Source organism: Populus euphratica, unplaced genomic scaffold, assembly GCF_000495115.2.
Source record: "Populus euphratica unplaced genomic scaffold, PopEup_1.0 scaffold238.1, whole genome shotgun sequence".
Lineage (NCBI taxonomy): Eukaryota > Viridiplantae > Streptophyta > Magnoliopsida > Malpighiales > Salicaceae > Populus > Populus euphratica.
The window spans coordinates 457,201-476,679 of NW_011499989.1; the positions used below are offsets into that span (position 1 = coordinate 457,201).

At 31.4% G+C, this 19,479-nt stretch overlaps 2 protein-coding genes across 2 annotated transcripts; both read left to right on the forward strand.

Moving 5' to 3' along the window:
- Nucleotides 1–5,724, forward strand: LOC105140283 (katanin p60 ATPase-containing subunit A1). Its single transcript, XM_011047064.1, has 7 exons — nt 1–523; nt 648–1,131; nt 2,504–2,698; nt 2,918–3,162; nt 3,457–3,615; nt 3,763–3,850; nt 5,177–5,724. The coding sequence occupies exons 1-7, from the start codon at nt 369–371 to the stop codon at nt 5,456–5,458; spliced, it is 1,608 nt and encodes a 535-aa protein (XP_011045366.1). The 5' UTR covers nt 1–368; the 3' UTR covers nt 5,459–5,724.
- Nucleotides 5,725–7,076: 1,352 nt separating this feature from the next.
- Nucleotides 7,077–9,204, forward strand: LOC105140293 (chitin-binding lectin 1-like). The gene is made up of 7 exons (XM_011047073.1): nt 7,077–7,157; nt 7,356–7,502; nt 7,778–7,858; nt 7,941–8,063; nt 8,431–8,586; nt 8,689–8,692; nt 9,054–9,204. The coding sequence occupies exons 1-7, from the start codon at nt 7,088–7,090 to the stop codon at nt 9,202–9,204; spliced, it is 732 nt and encodes a 243-aa protein (XP_011045375.1). The 5' UTR covers nt 7,077–7,087.
- Nucleotides 9,205–19,479: the final 10,275 nt, after the last annotated feature.

Consider the following 19,479-nt stretch of genomic DNA (forward strand, 5'->3'; position numbering starts at 1 on the left):
TCTCCGAGTTAATTTGATTTCTCGTTGATCCCACCCCATCGTCGCCGATATTCCACAACACAGCGAGCGAGAAACGACCCCGTTTATTATGCTATCTATACCGGTGAAGATATTTTTTAGCTCACCTCACCTCACCTCACAGCCAGTCTCCTCCTCCTCCTCAACGGTAAACTATACAGTATTACTACTCCAGGACTAGAAGAGTCAACTAACCAACTAACCGAGCAGAAACGAACTGGAAGGAGAAGCAAAAGCAATTGAGTGTTTCTCTGAGATCGATCGCCCAAACTAGCTGGAGGCTTGAGTCAAGAGGTAATATGAAAGGCTAGCAATTAGGGATTCTATGGAATAAAAAAAAAGGAGGAAAAATGGTGGGAAGTGCGAGTGGGAGCTCAACAGCAACATCAACGGCGGCGTTAAGTGGGTTGCAAGATCACTTGAAACTGGCAAGAGAATACGCTCTTGAAGGCCTCTATGACACTTCCATTATCTTCTTCGACGGCGCCATTGCTCAGATCATCAAGTACCTAAAGCCCCACTCCCATTCCTGTTCTTTATATATAAATGGAAAATTTATGGATCTAAATTAGCAAATTATTATTATTATTAAATTGAATGCTACAACGATATATATATTTTTTATTTAGGCACCTTACCACGCTTGACGATCCATTAATTCGTACCAAATGGATGAATCTCAAGAAATCCCTTTCCGAGGAGACTCAAGCTGTCAAAGAATTGGATGCTGAGAGGAGAGCTCTTAAGGAAGCTCCTGCTTCCAGGCGCGTTGCTTCTCCCCCCATTCATCCTAAATCTTCCTTTCTTTTCCAGCCTTTGGATGAGTACCCTTCGCCTTCTGCTGCTCCCATCGATGATCCTGATGTTTGGAGGCCCCCCAGTCGGGACACTGCCAGCAGGAGGCCTGCCAGGTCTGCTCAAGTGGGTCTCAGGAAATCTTCCCAAGATGGGGTCTGGGCTCGTGGTGCTTCCACAAGAACTTCTACTACCGGACGCGGTGCGAAAACGGGTGGTTCGGGTAGGGTAAACTCGGGAGTCAGAGCATCAACAACCGGAAAGAGAGGCACTTCCGCTTCTACAGTCACTGGAAAACCAGGAAAAGGAGATTCAGCTGTAAGTTCTCCTATCCATGGTAGTGGAAGTATTTGCAACATTCTTCACTATTTATTGCACAGAAAAAAAGAAAGATTATTTACTGGCAGATTCCTGCATTTAGACTTTGCAGATTCTTTTCCATATGATGTTGTGTTATAGACTTTTGTTGGATGCAAATAGACGAAGGCCGTAGAGGGGGCTATGGTAAAGGGCTGGAAATGTATTTTTGTACTTGCTGCATGTGTAGACACTGGATCAGACAGTAAAAAATGACCTTTATTTTGTGTTGTGATTTTAATTTGATGTTTAAATTTATGGCTCTATCATCTGGAAATGCCTTTCATCCCAGCTTAATGTGGTAGAAACTCTATATAACTATTAAGCTTTTGGATGGTCCTGGGGATATGTTGTGTTGGATTTGGAACTTCTGTGGTGATAATATATTTGAATATAAATAACAAATATAGGCAAGTAGGAAATAATACTTGTGGTAGAAGAGAATTTGCTTAATTTGTTGTCTTTTTGTTTTTTACTTCTTTTTGGATAGTCTTTATATCCCTCTCTTTTTCTTAAGTAAGGTCTTGAATTTAGTGAATCTTAGGTGATCTGGAGCGGAGGAGAAGAGTTTTTATTGGTCTCTTTTGTGGGTTTTGGAAGGGAGAAAGATCATAATATTTTATGGAGATGTGCTGTTTTTGTACAATCATCAATCATTTGGTGCATTTGGATGGAGAGGAATGGGAGGCTTTTAACTACCATTTCTCATTAGAGCATCTGGTGTGGGATACAATAGTCTTCTTGGGTTCTTTGTAGTGTCATGCTTTTGATGGCACTTCTATAGCAGATATACATAGGGATTGGAGTGCTATTATTTTGAACTAGGTTAATGTTTTTTTTTTTTTTTTCTATTCAGGAGGTTGTCTTATTTTCTTTTTGTGTATTATTCTTTTCCATTGTTGTAATAATAATTTTTTTTTAATCTAAGAAAAAGAAAAAAGAAAAATATATGTGGTTGTATTCTGTTTAGTTTTATCCTAAGAGGAGTTGGTCTTCAAATGTTTCTCAGGCATCCATGTTGCAGTTCTCCACAAATGCAATACTCTTTTACTTTATACCTTTTCAAACAAATTTAGTTTTGATTTCAGATGTTGATAATGCCTTTTTTAATATAATCAGATGGATTGCACTGATACCTTTTCATGGGGTCTTTTCTCTTTTCACTTAAATTTTTTTATAGGATTTGTGGAATGTTTAGTCTATATCATTTTTTTCACTTGGTGTCACAAATGGTGACTTAACATAAGATTCCAAGTAATAAGAATGATGTGAATTATACTTCATGTCTAGACTGTTTTCATCATGTGAACTAATCTGCAAGTGCAATTGTTAGAATGGTGATGCTGAAGATGGAAAGAAGAGGCCGCAATATGAGGGACCCGATCCTGACTTGGCTGAGATGCTTGAAAGGGATGTTTTGGAAACTAGTCCTGGAGTAAGATGGGATGATGTTGCTGGACTAAGCGAAGCGAAACGTCTTCTGGAGGAAGCTGTTGTCCTTCCTTTGTGGATGCCTGAATATTTCCAGGTATTCTTACATGGTTGAAGCTGTATTTCAGTTGTAGTTTGCATTCTCATCATGTGTGGATTCTAGGTTCTTTATGTTATTTCACTCATCATGTTTTCTGGAATTAAGATGATATCTTACCATATGCTGGAAGATGTTCTTATCGACATAGATCGTTTGTCTAAATAATGTTGCTGGTCTTTTCATTTCTAGTTTTAATTATATTTTTTTTGTCGGCAGGGAATTAGGAGGCCTTGGAAAGGTGTGCTTATGTTTGGCCCTCCTGGTACCGGGAAGACATTACTTGCTAAAGCTGTTGCTACTGAGTGTGGTACAACATTCTTCAATGTTTCATCTGCAACATTAGCTTCAAAATGGCGTGGGGAGAGTGAACGAATGGTTCGATGCTTATTTGATCTAGCACGAGCTTATGCACCAAGTACAATTTTCATTGATGAGATTGATTCTCTATGCAATGCCAGGGGGTGAGTTTTTCATCCATTCTCATGAAGGTTGAAGTTTCAGTAGACTGTATGATTGTATGTTATATACCTGCATCTTTCATCATGTTAGTGTTTGTGTCTTCATTAAATTCTTATATGCCTTCTATGTGCATTAACCTCTCCCTCTCCCTCACACGCGCGCGCGCTGATTTCTTCCTTCTCACGAATTCAAATTCTTGAAGTTGTTTGCTCTACTTTGAAAGAACTGATTGTTAAATTCATATATTTTTTCTATTATTAGATTGAATGTGGTTTTGTATGATTTCAATTGTTCAGGGCTTCAGGGGAGCATGAATCATCTCGAAGGGTCAAGTCTGAACTTCTGGTCCAGGTAGATGGTGTAAACAATAGTTCCACTGGTGAAGATGGCAGTCGGAAAATAGTGATGGTTTTGGCAGCTACTAACTTTCCTTGGGACATAGATGAGGCACTAAGGTTTGTTGATTGTCTTCTCATAAATATATTTGAGATTTTTTGCCTTCTGAAATTCTTATGATTTATGCTAAATGGCAATCTGTCCAAGATGTTATACAGCATTTTCATTGCTCTGGCTTTATCTAATGTGATGTAAATGCAATGCAGGAGGAGGTTGGAAAAGCGTATTTACATTCCGCTTCCAAAATTCGAGAGTCGTAAGGAGCTTATTAGGATCAATTTGAAAACTGTTGAGGTAATTGACTTTGCCAACTGATATGATATTTTGCCATATTGTTAGATTAAGTTCTTTCTCCATTTCGATTCTTGGTTTATATTACATATCCTGGATGAAGGTAATTCATTCTTTATGTTGTTATGGTTAGGCTGGACTTTACTTTTTCACCTGGTGGTATTGATCTATGATATTTTTTGCCCTTTCCTTTGTTCTGTTCCCCTTTTCTGTCAAGAAAATGAAAATTGTGAATATAATACAACATTACCTTTTGTGATATCAGAATGAGAGTAGGTGAAATTCACTCTTACACCATGAATAAATTGTAACATGGAATTCACTTATTTCATTTTATGTAGTAAAAATCTGTATTATGGGTTTGAAGGAAATTCCTTCACTTGGTAATAAACCATGTAATTGAGCAAACACTGGGGTTAAAGTGCCATGCTAAGCACCATAAGGTGGCAAATGGAAACTAAAGGTGGACAGTAGCTGAGTGGGGTTTTGCATAATTCCAATTTGAATTATTTATAAGTGGAAGTTTTGGTTCTAGTTTGATTTTATGGAGAAAAGGTAGGATACAAGTAAAATCCGAGGTATACAAATAGTTCGCCTGATTTACTTGTCTGGTGCCAATTTCACTCAATTGTTGTGAATAATAAAGAGTTGAATGAAAGGGCTGTAATTTTAATGATCTACATAAAGCCCTCATAATAATTTTATTTTTATTTTTTGAACTTGTATTTTATGAGAATTGCAAGATAGCATTCTCTGGCATTTGTTAATGTTCTGTGAGGATATTTGTTACTAAAGAGAGTGCCGTGCCAGATGGTGCAAATTGATTAGCCATTTTAGATTTATTGCGAGAATTTCTGATCAATGTCTTTAGGCTACTCATTTAGATGCTCTTGACTTGGGGCCATAAACATGTATTGTATCCAAATATTCAGAAGAGCATATTTGATCTATCTTCATAATTTCATGTGAGAGCATTGATGCTACGGCAACCATTATGATGATTTTTGATTATGCCTTGATTACAGAATGCCTTCATACTTTCATTTCTTGATCATATGATCTGCACTTCAACACTTTCCTGGCTGAATCACAAACTCATCCTCTCTGCGTGACCTGTTGTCATTTTTTTCAAAATACATTAAGTTTGCTTTCCAGGAAGAAGATCCTTGATTTATGTAGAGCTCCAGTCGGTGCTTGGGTTTGTTTCCTTTCCCTTGTTGTTGCAAAGTTTCCTTGCAAATGACACTCTCAACCATGCTAGTCTATATGATGCCTTCACTCTGGAGTGTGGAGCAAAGTGCTAAATTGGTTAACAATGTTATCATGCAGGTGGCAACTGATGTAAATGTTGATGAAGTTGCTCGCAGGACAGAGGGATATAGTGGAGATGATTTAACGAATGTTTGCAGGGATGCTTCTTTAAATGGCATGAGACGCAAGATAGCAGGAAAGACACGAGATGAAATTAAGAGCATGGCTAAGGATGAGATTTCAAAGGATCCTGTAGCGATGTGTGATTTTGAAGAGGCCTTGCGGAAGGTTCAGCGCAGTGTTTCCCAAGCAGATATTGAGAAGCATGAGAAGTGGTTCTCGGAATTTGGATCAGCGTAAGGGCGATGAAACCCATCTTGAGACTCCTCCTGGTTGGTATTTTCATCAAACGTTTTTCACTGGAGGTGATATTTGTATTTTGACATTGATTTCATTGATTGTAACCCATTTGTTGGAAGGGGCAGATATCATTTTGTTATGTTGCAACTGTAACCTCCCTTCTGTAATGTAATCGAAATTCCTTTCCAAATATTTTTGTCCATTTGGCAAGGATTGATTGCTGATATAATCAATAACACTAAAATCATGCTTAACTACTTGACAGATGCTCCTTCCTTGCTGCAGGTTGTGCATGCTCCTCTTCGCTAATTAAACAGAAAAACTGTCGTGCATGCATTTAAATTAGATGAATTCGATAACTGTGAAAATTTATATGATGACCTAAAACATGATCATGTTGGATAAATTAATCTTACATTTTTTAGCAATCCGCAGAAATGTCAGAAGATGGATCTCCCAATAAGGGATTTGAGTAGTTAAATACAACTTTATGCTCCATCTTGTTGCGGCACATAATTTGGATTATTTGTTTATATCATAAGATCACTGTTTGTTTATATCATAAGAGCATTGTAAGGGGAAAATGTGCTTAATAATTATCTACATGCCTGTGGAACTATCTAATATTTCCATCCGAAACAATCTTTCAAAAAATTATTTTAATATATTTCTAAATAAAAAATATTTGAATTGCAACCATTGTTAAATTTCCAAACAACTGCCTAAATAGATATAAAAAAAGGGGGATTGATAATTGATTACCTGCAAGGATGGACAAGCAAATGAAGCTGGAACGATATTCTCAATTATTCTAGCCTTTTCATTCACAGAATTTGTCTCTCCTGCGTTGCTAAAATCGACGTAGACAGACTATTCCCTTCCCTGCATTGCTTGTCTCGCCTGTAGGGCCCCTTACATTGGTCTCCCATGACACCGTGTTGCCGCATTTGTCCCAAGTGCAACGCATTAAGGAAAAGTACAACTGCTACAATAATAAACTTGGGCAGTTTAACATAAATCATCGAAATTGGGAGTTTAATTTCATTTTTTTTTAATTAATATGGGTGTCCGGGTCAGCTTGCGTGCACCACAACTAATCTCATGAGCTCTAAAATTAACGATCATGTAAGCCTCCAGTGATCATCATATAAGCAACCAAGAACTCAAACTTAAAATAATAGAGGGAGCAAACACTAAAGTTTAATTTCATTTTTAAAAATATTGCAGGGAGTTATCTCATTGAATCATTCGAAAGTCCAACCATCTTTAGCTATGAAGGGACATCAACAAAATTATGTCTTAGATAATTTTCAACTTGAAGTTTTTGATTAAGTAAATACAATTTTTGTTTCATAAAATATAATTAATAAACATATTTTGGCATGAGGGGTGTTAAATTCTTAAAGAATACAAAAATGGTAAAAAGCATGCCTGAACCCATATAATTCTGAAAAACAGAAGCTGATATAGTAAAGAAAATAAATAAAAAAGGGTTCGCTTAAAAGGACGAGAATACCCCGAGTTTAGTAGAAGAATAGGACTATAGTGAGTTTATCAATGCTTTTTTATTGGGAAAACCCGCTTTAAATAGTCAGAAGGCACCACCAAGCTCTTTCCATATTCCAAAACATGGGGACATTCAAAATCCATCTTCTTCTCTTTTTCCTTATGGCTGTGACAGTAAGTAGTACATTACAAGGTAATTCATGCTCATGCAACGATGTGTGTGTGTGTGTGTGTATCAGACCTTTTTTCCCCAAAGAAATTCAGGTTATTTGTGCAGTATTGTGTTGAAAGTTTTATTTGTTTTGGTCACGGAATTACTTGTGGTTTAAACGTTCTGATTGATTATACACTGATGGCGGTGATGATTTCTCCCTTCTTTTTATGTGTACAGGTGATGTGTGTGCATTGATAAATTGTGGGCATGGGACATGCAAGGCTTCTAATGCTTCACTGCTTGGTTTTGAATGTGAATGTAATTCTGGTTGGAAGAAGATAGAGATTGGCCCTTTGACCTTTCCCTCTTGCGTTATTCCGAACTGTGAGTTCCTCTCTCTCACTCCATGTGTGTGTGTATCTTTGAGTGAGAGGTGCTGATGATCGTTTGAATGATGATGGTTAGAATTTGTGCTAGCATACCATGGATTTTTAAGTACTTGGAAGAGTTTATGAGCTGTTCTCACGGTGTCATGCTTGGTTTTCATTTATTTTTGTTTTTCGATTCCATAGAGACTAAATCCCAATCCCATATCTGTTTTTGAATTTTTATATGGCAAGATAAGAGCAACAACCAGATGACTGTGTATATACATGCAGGCACATTTGATCTTGGATGTGGCAATGGAGCTTCACCTTCACCTGCAGCTTCTCAACCTCCACCGCTCAATCTCTCAAACCGTAGACATAATTGAACGTTAGCATACTTGTCACTGATTTTGTGAACACTACGGATCTTAAACCAAGACATTCTGTTTTGCAGCCTGTAACCTTGTTTGGTGTGGTGATGGAACTTGTGTGGCTAATGGAACTGGACACATATGCCAGTGCAACGAAGGTTCTTCAAATCTCCTTAACGAGACAGACTTAGCTTGTATTAAACAATGTAAGACACTTTCCTTTCCACCATAAATGGCTGAACCTATGCTCTGGCTTCCTTAGAATACTGTATGTGTTTGCTCGTAACAATTTAGAAACCAAGTTCTAAATTCTGTATGCCAGGCTTCCCTTGGCAACCAAATTATGTTATCATCTTTCAACCATTGTTAAACCATGGTGGTGTCCATGTGGTGATTAACTTGCCAGAGAAGGGAAAATAATTTCGAATCTCGCAATTATCATTATCAAGTGATTCGGAGATTTAACGTTGACCTTTCTGTGGGGAAGTGATGTGATAACTTTGTTGTGAGCCTCCATGACTATGATTTTGAACATTAGATTATATTGGCCTAACACTTGAATTTTTCTACCAGGCTCTTTCGGAGCTGATTGCATTGGTCTTCTGCCCGGCATGTTACTATCTCCACCTTCAGGGCAGCTACCACCGCCACCGCCACCGCCACCGCCACCTCCAACACCAGTGCCACCAACACCACCACCTAGCAGTTCAGCCTCGCCAAAAACTAACGGTATCATTCATCATTATATAATCAATTTCCTTTATTTTTTTATTTTTAGCTCCACAGAATTTCCAAATTTTTTCGACAGTTACAAAGCATATGGGCTCTCAGACAGGTATCATGAGTACTTAAGAAATCACCACTAGATTATCATACCGAAGCCATGAATATGAAAATGAAAATGAAAACCAGCAACGTGCTCTTGATCCGTGCTTCTCTTATTATGAGGTGGAAATGTTACAACTTTTTTAGCTGTTTTCAATTAAAATTGGGGCAAAGGACCTGAGATGCATCATGCATCTTAGACATGGGTAATTCAATTATTTTGCTGATATACCTTCGTGTATAAAACACGTGCATGATCATGGGAGTGGATTGCTCTTTAAATTGTTTCTTTTTCTTGATATGAACATCTCAAACACATTATCCATGCTATTCTTATTTTCTATGACTAAACTGAGCAATTAATGTGACAGGGCCAGCAGGCTCGACCGGATCATCGAGTTCCTTGAGGAATCTTTATGCATCATCAATGATATTGTTAGCAGCAACTTTGCTAACATGGCTATAGAGAAAATAACAGATGCTCAGCATGATCAAGATATTGTATACGGAAAAAATGACTGATCGATCAGGCAGCTTGTCAAGGCATCATTACTGATATCTAAACTGGTAGGAGGAAGAAGTGGCTGCTGTGCTCTTATTGCTAGTCGTGTTCGAAACATCATTTTTAAACACAATATTTTTACCATTGTATAGTTGCTCAGGATCTTTAAACTTTAAAAGCTAAAGTTCCATATTGCCAATCAATCAAAATCCCAAATATCAACTTCCTTTGCTGCATCAATTTGATTGCTTTTGTGGTGGCTGCTGGGGTCTGTTTGATGATCAGGAAACCTCCAAAATGCAAATGCAAATGTTGTACCTCATCTTTACAGTGGTGATCAGTAGGAATTATATAGTGTTTTCACGGTAGAGGTTCATGGCTACGTGGAACTCATAGTTCTAGCTTCCGAGGAAATTGACTAGTCTGATTGTAGAGCTTGTTAGAGCTCTTTGATTCTTTCCAGTGAGTGATTCTCCCTTCACCTTCTTGTTTAGAAATCTAGCATTCAGCAAGATAAAGAACGAGCTTGGGCACGTCTCAAAGAAATTTTTTTTATATTAAAAAATAATATAAATTATATTTTAAAATTTAAGTTATTAGATTGAAATGATTTTTTTATATAATATCAAAATTTTAATAAAATTTTTAATAATTATTGAAATGATTTTTTTATATAATATCAAAGTCTTAATAATTAATAATTAAGTTATCATGAATTCAAATTTTATTATTTTTATTTATTTAATGAAAATCAAATATAAAATAATATAAATTAATGTAAATTTTAAATTTTAAAAATTTTAATAGTTTAATATTTTATTTTTAAGTGGTAATGAAATCCATACCAACGTAAACTACTAACATTGTGAATTATTGAGTACTACATGTGGCAAAAAAATGAAGTAATTGCTTATTAAATAAATAAACATATGAAAAAAAAAGAAGTTAAAAAATAATTTAAAATTTTTTTTGTTCTCCTAATTGCAATAACTAAACTAGAAAATTATCTGCTGAAAACACAAAAATTATCTCTCCTCACCTTCCCTCCAAATTTCATCTCTTTTGAATTTTTTTATTTATAAAATATATATTATGATTAGGAGTCTAGTAGAGACTACAAAACATCATATCCTCTTATCTCAACTTATTTATATCAATATTTATTAAATAAATAAAAAAAGATTAGAGAAATAAATATATTTTTGTTATGATGATTTTAATAACTAAATTAGAAAATTATTTGCTCAAAACACTCAAATCTTCTCTCCCCATCTTCCCTCCAAGTACCCTTTTTTTTTTATCTAAAAAAAAATATTATAACTAGGAGTTGAGGAGTAATATATATTCATAAAGTGAGCCGATTACCTTTCTTACTAAATAGAAAGTCTACAAAGCATTATATTTTTTTTTTCTTTCTCAACTCACTTTATAACAATACTCATTTAATAAAAAAATATAAGAAATAAAAAAGAAATAAAAATAATTAAAAATATTTTTGTTTTTATATTTTTAATAACTAAACTAGAAATCATTTCCTCAAAACATAAAAATAATCTCTTCCTGCCTTCCCTCCAAATATCATATCTATTTTTTTCTTAAAAAAGAAGAAGCATAAACTATAACTAGGAGTCTCCCTCTCATTTCAACCACCACCACTCACTTAATAGATAAATTAAAGAAAAAAAAGAAAAATAAAAAATAATTAAAAAATTATTTTTATTTTGATAATTTTAATAACTAAACTAGAAAATCATTTGTGCAAACACAAAAATGGCCTCTCCCTGCCTTTCTTTAAAATCCCATCTTTTTTATTTGTGTTCGCACATACACGTACTATGAGTCTAAAAGTAATATTTAATGAGACTACTAAAAAATTATGTATCAAGACATAAAACACTATATATTAAAATAATATAAATATATTTTTGCCCTTCTCAACAAAAACCAATAACCTTATTATTAAGGTTAATATGATATTTTCCGCATAATTTATAAGTCATCATTCTATAAGTCATCATTAGATTAATTGGTATAAATAAGTTTTTTCACATCTTTTTAACATAGCAAAATTACATAATCACCCTTAATAAAAATCACATCAGGTTTTTCAGTCTATTTTTTCAAACACAATTAAATAACTTAATTACCCTTAAAATTAAAAGTTATTGAGCAGGTGTCTATGGACTCTTTTGTATTTTCAACTTGTTTTTTTATTTTTTTAATTGATTTTTCTAAAAAAATTTCTTTTACTATTTAGTTTGCTTGAGAGTTGAACTGTATTATTTGTTTTTTGTACAAGGTTATTATGACCCCCCGATCAAACCATTAATTTAGCATGCTCAATGCTGACTTAAGTAATATTTTTTTGTCTTTTTAAAATTTATCTTTCAACATTTAATTTATCTATACTTGAGCTTTGAGTTGTTTTTCCCTCTTTATGAAGTTATCTCATTCTCATTCAAATTTTCCTTTGTTATCAAATGAGATAATTGAAATATTTTAAGAATATTTAGAGAATATCTTTTTATAATATTGATAAGAACTTTTTTATTAATCATTGTTGTTTTTATTTTTATTTTTATTTTTGTTGGTTTTTTTATAATCATATTATTAAATTAAATAAATTAATTGAGCCCATTCGAATTAATGACCAAGGTCCTAGATTTTTCTTACTCCTTTGAAAATGCTATCATCACCTGAATATTCTATTTATCATGTTAAAGAAATTTGACCTGGATCGCAGTATAGCATGGGCTACCTATATAGCAAAGACTACAAAGCATCATACCATTTTATGTCAACCAACTCTATACAATACTTGGTAAAAATTAAAAAAGAGAAATTAAAAAATATTTTTATTTTGATAATTTTAATAACTAAACTAAATCACTTAAACACAAAAAATAATCTCCCTAGCTTAATTCTAAATCCCATCTCTTTCTTCTTTCTTTTTTTTAATTTTTAAATCTTGATATAAATATTTCAAACACATTATCCATGGTATTCTTATTTCCTATGATTGATTAAATTGAGTAATTCATACTGATTAAATTGAGTAATTCATGCTAATAGGCTTGATCAAAGCATCAAATTCCTTGAGGCTTCTTTATATACCATCAATGATATTGTTAGCAATAACTTTGCTAACATGGCTATAGAAAAGAATAAACATTACTAGAAAATTAGAAAGAAAATAATAAAAATACCAATGAAAAATATTTTATAACTATTTACCAAATAAAATAGCAACGAAAAATTTTCATAAGTAATTTCTAACAATTATAACTATTTACCAAATAAAATAGCAATGAAAAATTTTCATAAGTAATTTCTAACAAAAATTAAAAAATAAAATAAAATAAAATAAAATAAAATAAAATAAAATAAAATAAAATAAAATAAAATAAAATATTCCTCTAGCAATTCTATTGGTATTGCTAAAATGTCAAAATTTTGATGGAATTGTTGATGAAAATCTTGTCTGTGATTTTAAAAGAACTAAAAACTAGCAATTCCTTTATTATCCCTAACCATTTCTTCTTCTTCTTCTTCTTTATTTCTTTACAATCATAACAGATGTCCTCCCTACCAATTCCAACAACCACCCTCCCCCTCTCACAAATCCTATGCTAGGAGTACCTTTTCTCGACCCATCTCAAGTTTGATTTTTTTTTTCATTATATTTAGGTCTTGATATTGTTAAATTATAAGTTAGGGTTAAAATCTTTTTTTTTTGTTGACAATGCTATTGTGGTAATTTATTAATTTGAATAATTGAAGAATTTGGGGCAATTAGTTAATTTTGTGGTGTGAATTAGTTGTTTTTGTTGTATAAATTTGATAAAGTTAATATGTTGAGCTTATTGAAAAGAAGAAGAGGGGTGCTTACATTAGATTAGAGAATTAAGGTGAGATGTCTAAAGCTGAAGAGAAAAAAACAAAAGAGAGAAGGTTATTTTTGTTGTATTGGATTTTATTTTATTAATATAAACCACCAATATAAGAGCATAACATGGTTAAAGTTTAGATTAGATAAAGAGAATCATAGCATAGGTATGAGAGAGAGAGAAAGGGAGAGAGGAAAATGATTATGAAAGAAAACAGTGTGAAGGGCATGATAAAATGAGTAAAATGAGAAAAATGATGGAGATATAATTTAATATGAAATATTGTGCATCAAATTACAATAAAAACAAGAATATTGTGAATCGAATTACAATAAGAACAAGTAACAACATGTAAGATAAGGTAAGAGTAAACTCTTATTTGCTAAGTTAACTTTTAGGCAATGTGATTTACTTTTTTGTTTTTATCATTTTCTGTATGTTTGTTTACTTAAATGAATGAATAAGGTAGTGTTTATTACTTGTTTTTTTCCTTTTTTTTTTATATGGTTGTTTTAAGCTAGAAAGTAGAGAGGGTTTTTTTACTAGTTCTTTTTTTTTAATGTTTTATTTTATTATTAAAGGAATATAAATAATTTTACACTATAAATTAAATCTTTTGGTAATAATTCAAACTCAATTTTCTATTCAACTTTGATTTTCAAATGAAAAACTAAATTCTAATGTTTATTATTTTTAGGACAATATTTACCCTTATGGAGAAAATTTTCTTTTATCCATAAATGCTCTGATATATATATATATAACATTACTAATTTGAATTTACCAAATTTCAAGTTTTTAATAATCTTTAGCCATATTGCTCTTTGAAGGTGCAAATCTAGAGAAGGATACAAGGTTATGTAAGTGAGAAGTTATTGAAACTATTAAGAGACTTATAAAATGTTTCCTCTTACACTTGATGAAAAGTTGTTTATTCATGTCGTTCTATGCAACAAATTTACAGTCCAATTATTACTGGATATATAATAGAGTATGTTGTATATTTATATGTACGAGGTATAAAGAATGTTTTCTCCAACTTAATGTTTGATAATATGTTTTATTTTTTTAAATTGTGTTCATTGTGTCCTTTTACATACAATATATTCAAGAAGAAACAAGTTAAAGTGTACCAAAAACATTATTCCTTCATCAAGTAGTAGTTCTGATGGTTGTGCTATGAATCTAAGTTATGATTATGAAAAGACATCTAATATAGAAGTCATCAGCTAAGGCTTAATCACTGAGGATAATAGGGCAGGCATCTTTTATTTAATAGAGTCCATTTCAAGTAAAATTATAGCCGAATAGAAAGGCAACCTATTTAGGTAATTAATGTTTTGTCACATGAATTTATTTATTTGTCTTAAGTTATTCTAAGTTTTACATTATGAAAATGACATTGTTGGAATGATTTTTAGTTCATTAATATTGAAAATGCACATTCTATCACCTTTACAACGAAATGGTTGTTCGAAGAACCATTATTTTAATATAATCAACTTTATGAATATCCTAAATGGATGAATATGAGAGTTGCTTAGTGAAAAGAGTTTAAGGTTAGATAATTAGATAATCTCTACTTTAGGTTATTACTATTTTAAATTTTGAAAAAACTAATTAATGTATAATATTAATAAAGAATGTTTTTGGTACAATTAGAGCAATGAAGCACTTGTAAAAAAAAGTTAGAGAAAATCACAGAACATCTTGGTAAGTTTAAATAAACTAATATTATATTATTATAAACTTGTATTCTTTTATTTCCTTGCCTTATTTTTGTTTAATAAATTTTATTTCTAAAGGAGTGATTATGTTTTTCAACCATGCAAAATGTCTAGTAAAAGCTTGTTGTTATATATTTTATTTTTTTCTTGAATTTTTAATTAAGTGTTTACTTATGAGACTTTTAACAAATTATTTAGCTTGTAGGAAAATAGCTTGGGCATGTTCCGACTTTAATAAAATTATATGAGGAAAAAAGGAAAAAAATGTATATCAATATAAGAGAGGAAGTGTTCATTATAAGTTTTTAATCCTTATCATTGTTTTAATACTGTTTATTTACATCAATAATATAAAATGTAATTGAATTTAAGAATTTAACTTTTTAGTTTTGTTCTGTAAGAGGTATATATAACACCAACATAGCTATGAAATTTAGTGAAAACACTTTCACTCATCTTCACGATCTTCAACTATGGTTTGAGGTTGCTGTAGATGATGGACTTGATAGGAATCAAGTTTATGGTATGCTTATGGTATTGGGCTCATAAATAAGAGCGCCAAACTATTTCAATTTTAGTTATACCATATTTCAATTCAAATAAAGCATCGCAAAACTCTGATAAACTAGTTTAGAAAATAGTTTAGGAGCAATTATAAGTTGAGATGTAGATATAAGAACAAAAATGAGAGAAGATCTGTAAGCATAAATAAGAGCAGAGCTCCACCAAAATCTAAGAAGTATTTGGATTAGATGAGTGCATTATAGATATACATTTTCCTCCTTTTTTTAAGTATTTATATGAGAATGGGAGGCTTGAGGATTATAACAACTATAAAAAAATATGTGAAAACGTCAATGGATTCATTAATGAATAGGTAATTAAATCCATTGGTAATTTCATCAGAATCTTTGCATTTATTCTAGAACATTTGAAAAAACATACAAGAAGTTTAGGTATTTTTGACATAATAGATAACAAAAACTTTTATTGGCAAGTTAGTTACCAACAAAGTTTTCTACAAAAAAATAGTTGAAAAAATCTAATTTTTTAGCAGGACCATTCCATCACCTATTCCGTTGGCTTTCTCAATTGCTAATGGAAATGCTAACAGAACTAAAATTTCCCATGAGATATCTTCTGATAACAGTTCCTTGTCGGTTATGAAAATATGGATGAACATTTTGCCTAAATACAAATGGATTATTCCATTAATGGTTTCTAATTTTTAGTTAGCGGACAATTGTTTATCATGATAATATTATTGATATAATTTTTGTGTTCAAAATATTGTAAAAAAAAATAATAGTTGATCAATTAGATAGCTTGTCAAGGCATCATTATTGATATCTAAACTACTTGGAGGAAGCAATGACTATTCTACTTTTATTATTAGATGTGTTTGAAACTTCATTTTTAAATACAATATCTTCAACTTTTTTTAGTTGACCTAACTCTTTAAACTTTAAAAGCTAAAGGTCCATATTGCTAATCAATCATCTTTGAATTCTCAATTCCAAATATCAACTTTCAGTGCTACTTTTATGGTGATTGCTGGGGTCTTTTTGGTAATATGAAGAACTTCTAAAATATAAATGTGAATATTGTACCTCATCTTTACAGTGATGATCAGTTGAAATTATATAAGTGGTGATGAAATGCAGATTGCCTCTTGCTTTATTCTCTATTGTAATAATAAGGCTTTTATATCTCTATAAACTATTAATGCTAACATTTTATATACATAATGACCAATTGTGACTTAACAAAACTAGCTTTAAAACTCATGCTACATTGCAAGCAAGATTTGAATTTAATTTTTAACATATTAGAAGAATACACAAATATTACAATGCATTTTATTATATCATGTTTTTTATAATTAAAAAAAAAATGAAAATTCTATTCATGTTTAATATAATAAACTTAAAAAATAGATGAATTAGTCGATTATAAAAGCATTGTTAATGTTAATTAAATACTAAAATATCAAGCTAATTAATTAATATAAAATAAAACTCAATGCCAAGATCTACAGTAAATTCGCTATGCATACACACGCAAAAAACTATGGGCAACAAAAGTGTTTTTTTTTCTTGTTACTGTACAAATCTCAAGAAAAGGAAGGAAAAAGAAGGGATAGAAAAAAAAAGTCACCAAAGTCAGATTAAGAGTCTAACGATGACACATGCTGCCCTAAAAGAAAGATCTAAACAAGAAAATGTCGATGACACTAAATAAAACCACCATTAGGTCACTAAGGTGACCACACTATAGACTACAATAATATTTTTTTTTCTGTTGTTGCATATATCTCAGGACAAGGAAGAAAAAAGAAGGGAGAGAAATAAAAGGTTACCAAAGTCATGTTAGGAGTCCAACGATGACAAGTGCTACCATGAAAGAAAGAAATTGAAAAAATAATATCGACGACGCCAAATAAGACCACTATCAGGTCATAGAGGTGGCTATACACGCCACCTTAGCCTTGATGGTCTCCTCACATGATGGCTTATGCAACACAGAGCTATGCATTTTTTTCTTAATTCTTTTCTCTTTTCTTTTTTGCCTTAGTTCTTTTATGCTATTTTAATGTAGTCATAGATTTAAGATTTTTTTTTCCTTTTGATTTGATCCTGAAAGTTTTGATAACTTTATAATTTAATCCCAACTTTCTTCCTTTTTAATTATTTTTTTTATTTCCCCCTATTTCTTTTATTCCATTTCACTCTAGTCATAGATTTAAACTTTTTTTTCTTTTTATTTGGTCCCTAATCTTTTAATAACTCTACAATTTAATCTCAAATTTCATCTAACCTGCAACTAACTAAGGACTAATTAAGGTCTAACCTGGAAGAAAATAAGACATGAAAAAATAAAAAGACATGTTTCCAAAATAGGTTATCTTATTGGGATTATGTCCATGGCATAAATTATGAATTTTATAGGTTAATATAAGTTAACTGAAATCAATACAATATAACATTTAAAAAAAATAAGTTAACTGAAATCAATACAATATAATATTTTTTTTAAAAAAAGAATTTCATTCCTAATTCATTTATAACTTTTCAATTTAGTCTCATATTTAATCCAACCCAAGAGAAATTATGACCCAATTAAAAAATAAAAAGATTAGAAAAGAAAGAAACATTTTGTCCAACTTGGTTACTTTATTATGGTTATGTCAATGACTCAAGTTAGTTAAGATCTAATCAAGACCTAACTAGGAAAAGAATAAAGAAAAAAGAAAAAGAGAAAAAGAGAGAGACAATTTGTCCAATCAAGTTAACTTATTATATTCATGTCAATTACTCGGGTAGTAAATTTTCTGAGTTAACTCGAGTTAATATAATATATCACTGTCTTTTCATTTCCCTCCTGAAATGTTTTTTATGATTTAATCCTTGAAAATCTTTTATTTTAAGTTGAAGCTTGATAGGGTTAAGTAGATGTTAAAACAATGATGGCGTGAAATTCTGTTTTTTTAACTAGATCGTCATTTAAACAAGGCTACTAGTTTGCTTTTGGTCTACTAGGTCAAACAAGTCAATTAACTTTTTTTTTTAACTTTTTAATGCATATGGTGGTTGATTAATTTATTATGATATATTGATCAAGTTTTTAATCCTCATTTAAAATATTTCATTGCCCATAAAAAAAAATAACGACACTCTATTTTTATGTAATAATTGACTTTTGATCTGGTCCGTAATAAAGCGAGGACCCCGAGTCAGTGCCTGGGCCTATTATTTCTTCTTGAAAAAAAAAGAAATGAGCATGCAAATACTTAACACCCACTTTTCTTTGAATTTATGTGTTCTTAGCTTTTTTGAATTTATCTTAGAAGTTATTTTTTTCTCATCCTAAATAAAAATAAATTGTTTTTTAAATATATCATCAAATACATTTTATTTATATCTAAAATATAAAAAAATATAAATATAAATAAAAATTGCGACAATCTCTTTGAAACATTATAAAAATATAAAATATTTTTAAAAATAACTACTATTTGAAAAAAAAAAAGCAAACAAAATAATTTGAAAAAATTGGAGAAAGAAATAGGATATTAATTTAAATTGAAATAAAAAACTAATAAAAATTAAAAAAATACATATAAAGAGGGCAATAATTACAAATTTTGAAGAGAAAAAAGAAAAGCTAGGCTTTATTGGGTCTAGTTAGGCAAGCTTACGTGGATGACCAATTACTCGATCCTAGGTGTGTTTGGGCTTGGAGACCAAAGCCCTTGTGATATGGCCTATGTGTTTCTATAAAAGGGTAGATGATATATCATTTGCTCTTTTTTATTTTGAAAAATAAAAATAAACGATACATTATCTATTGTGACAAAGAACTTGTTGTCTATTGCCTAGGTTTAGGCTATCTCAAGTGATTGGAGCCGAGTTTTCAACTTTTGGCCTAAAAATTCATTTAAAACCATTTCTTCATATGAAAACACCTAAAAAACACTATATAAAGCTAAAAAAACTCATTTATGACCTTAAGATTGCAAAAAAGGGTAAAAGCCTACAAAACAACTTAAAATCATAAAAATTCCCAAGCCCTGATCGACCTTCTCCAACAAGTTAAAGAAAAAAAAAAACCACCATTGAACTCCAATCGTTGAATGGAACCTTTGACACCAATCTTAGCTATTTTGGTTATTGGAATTATA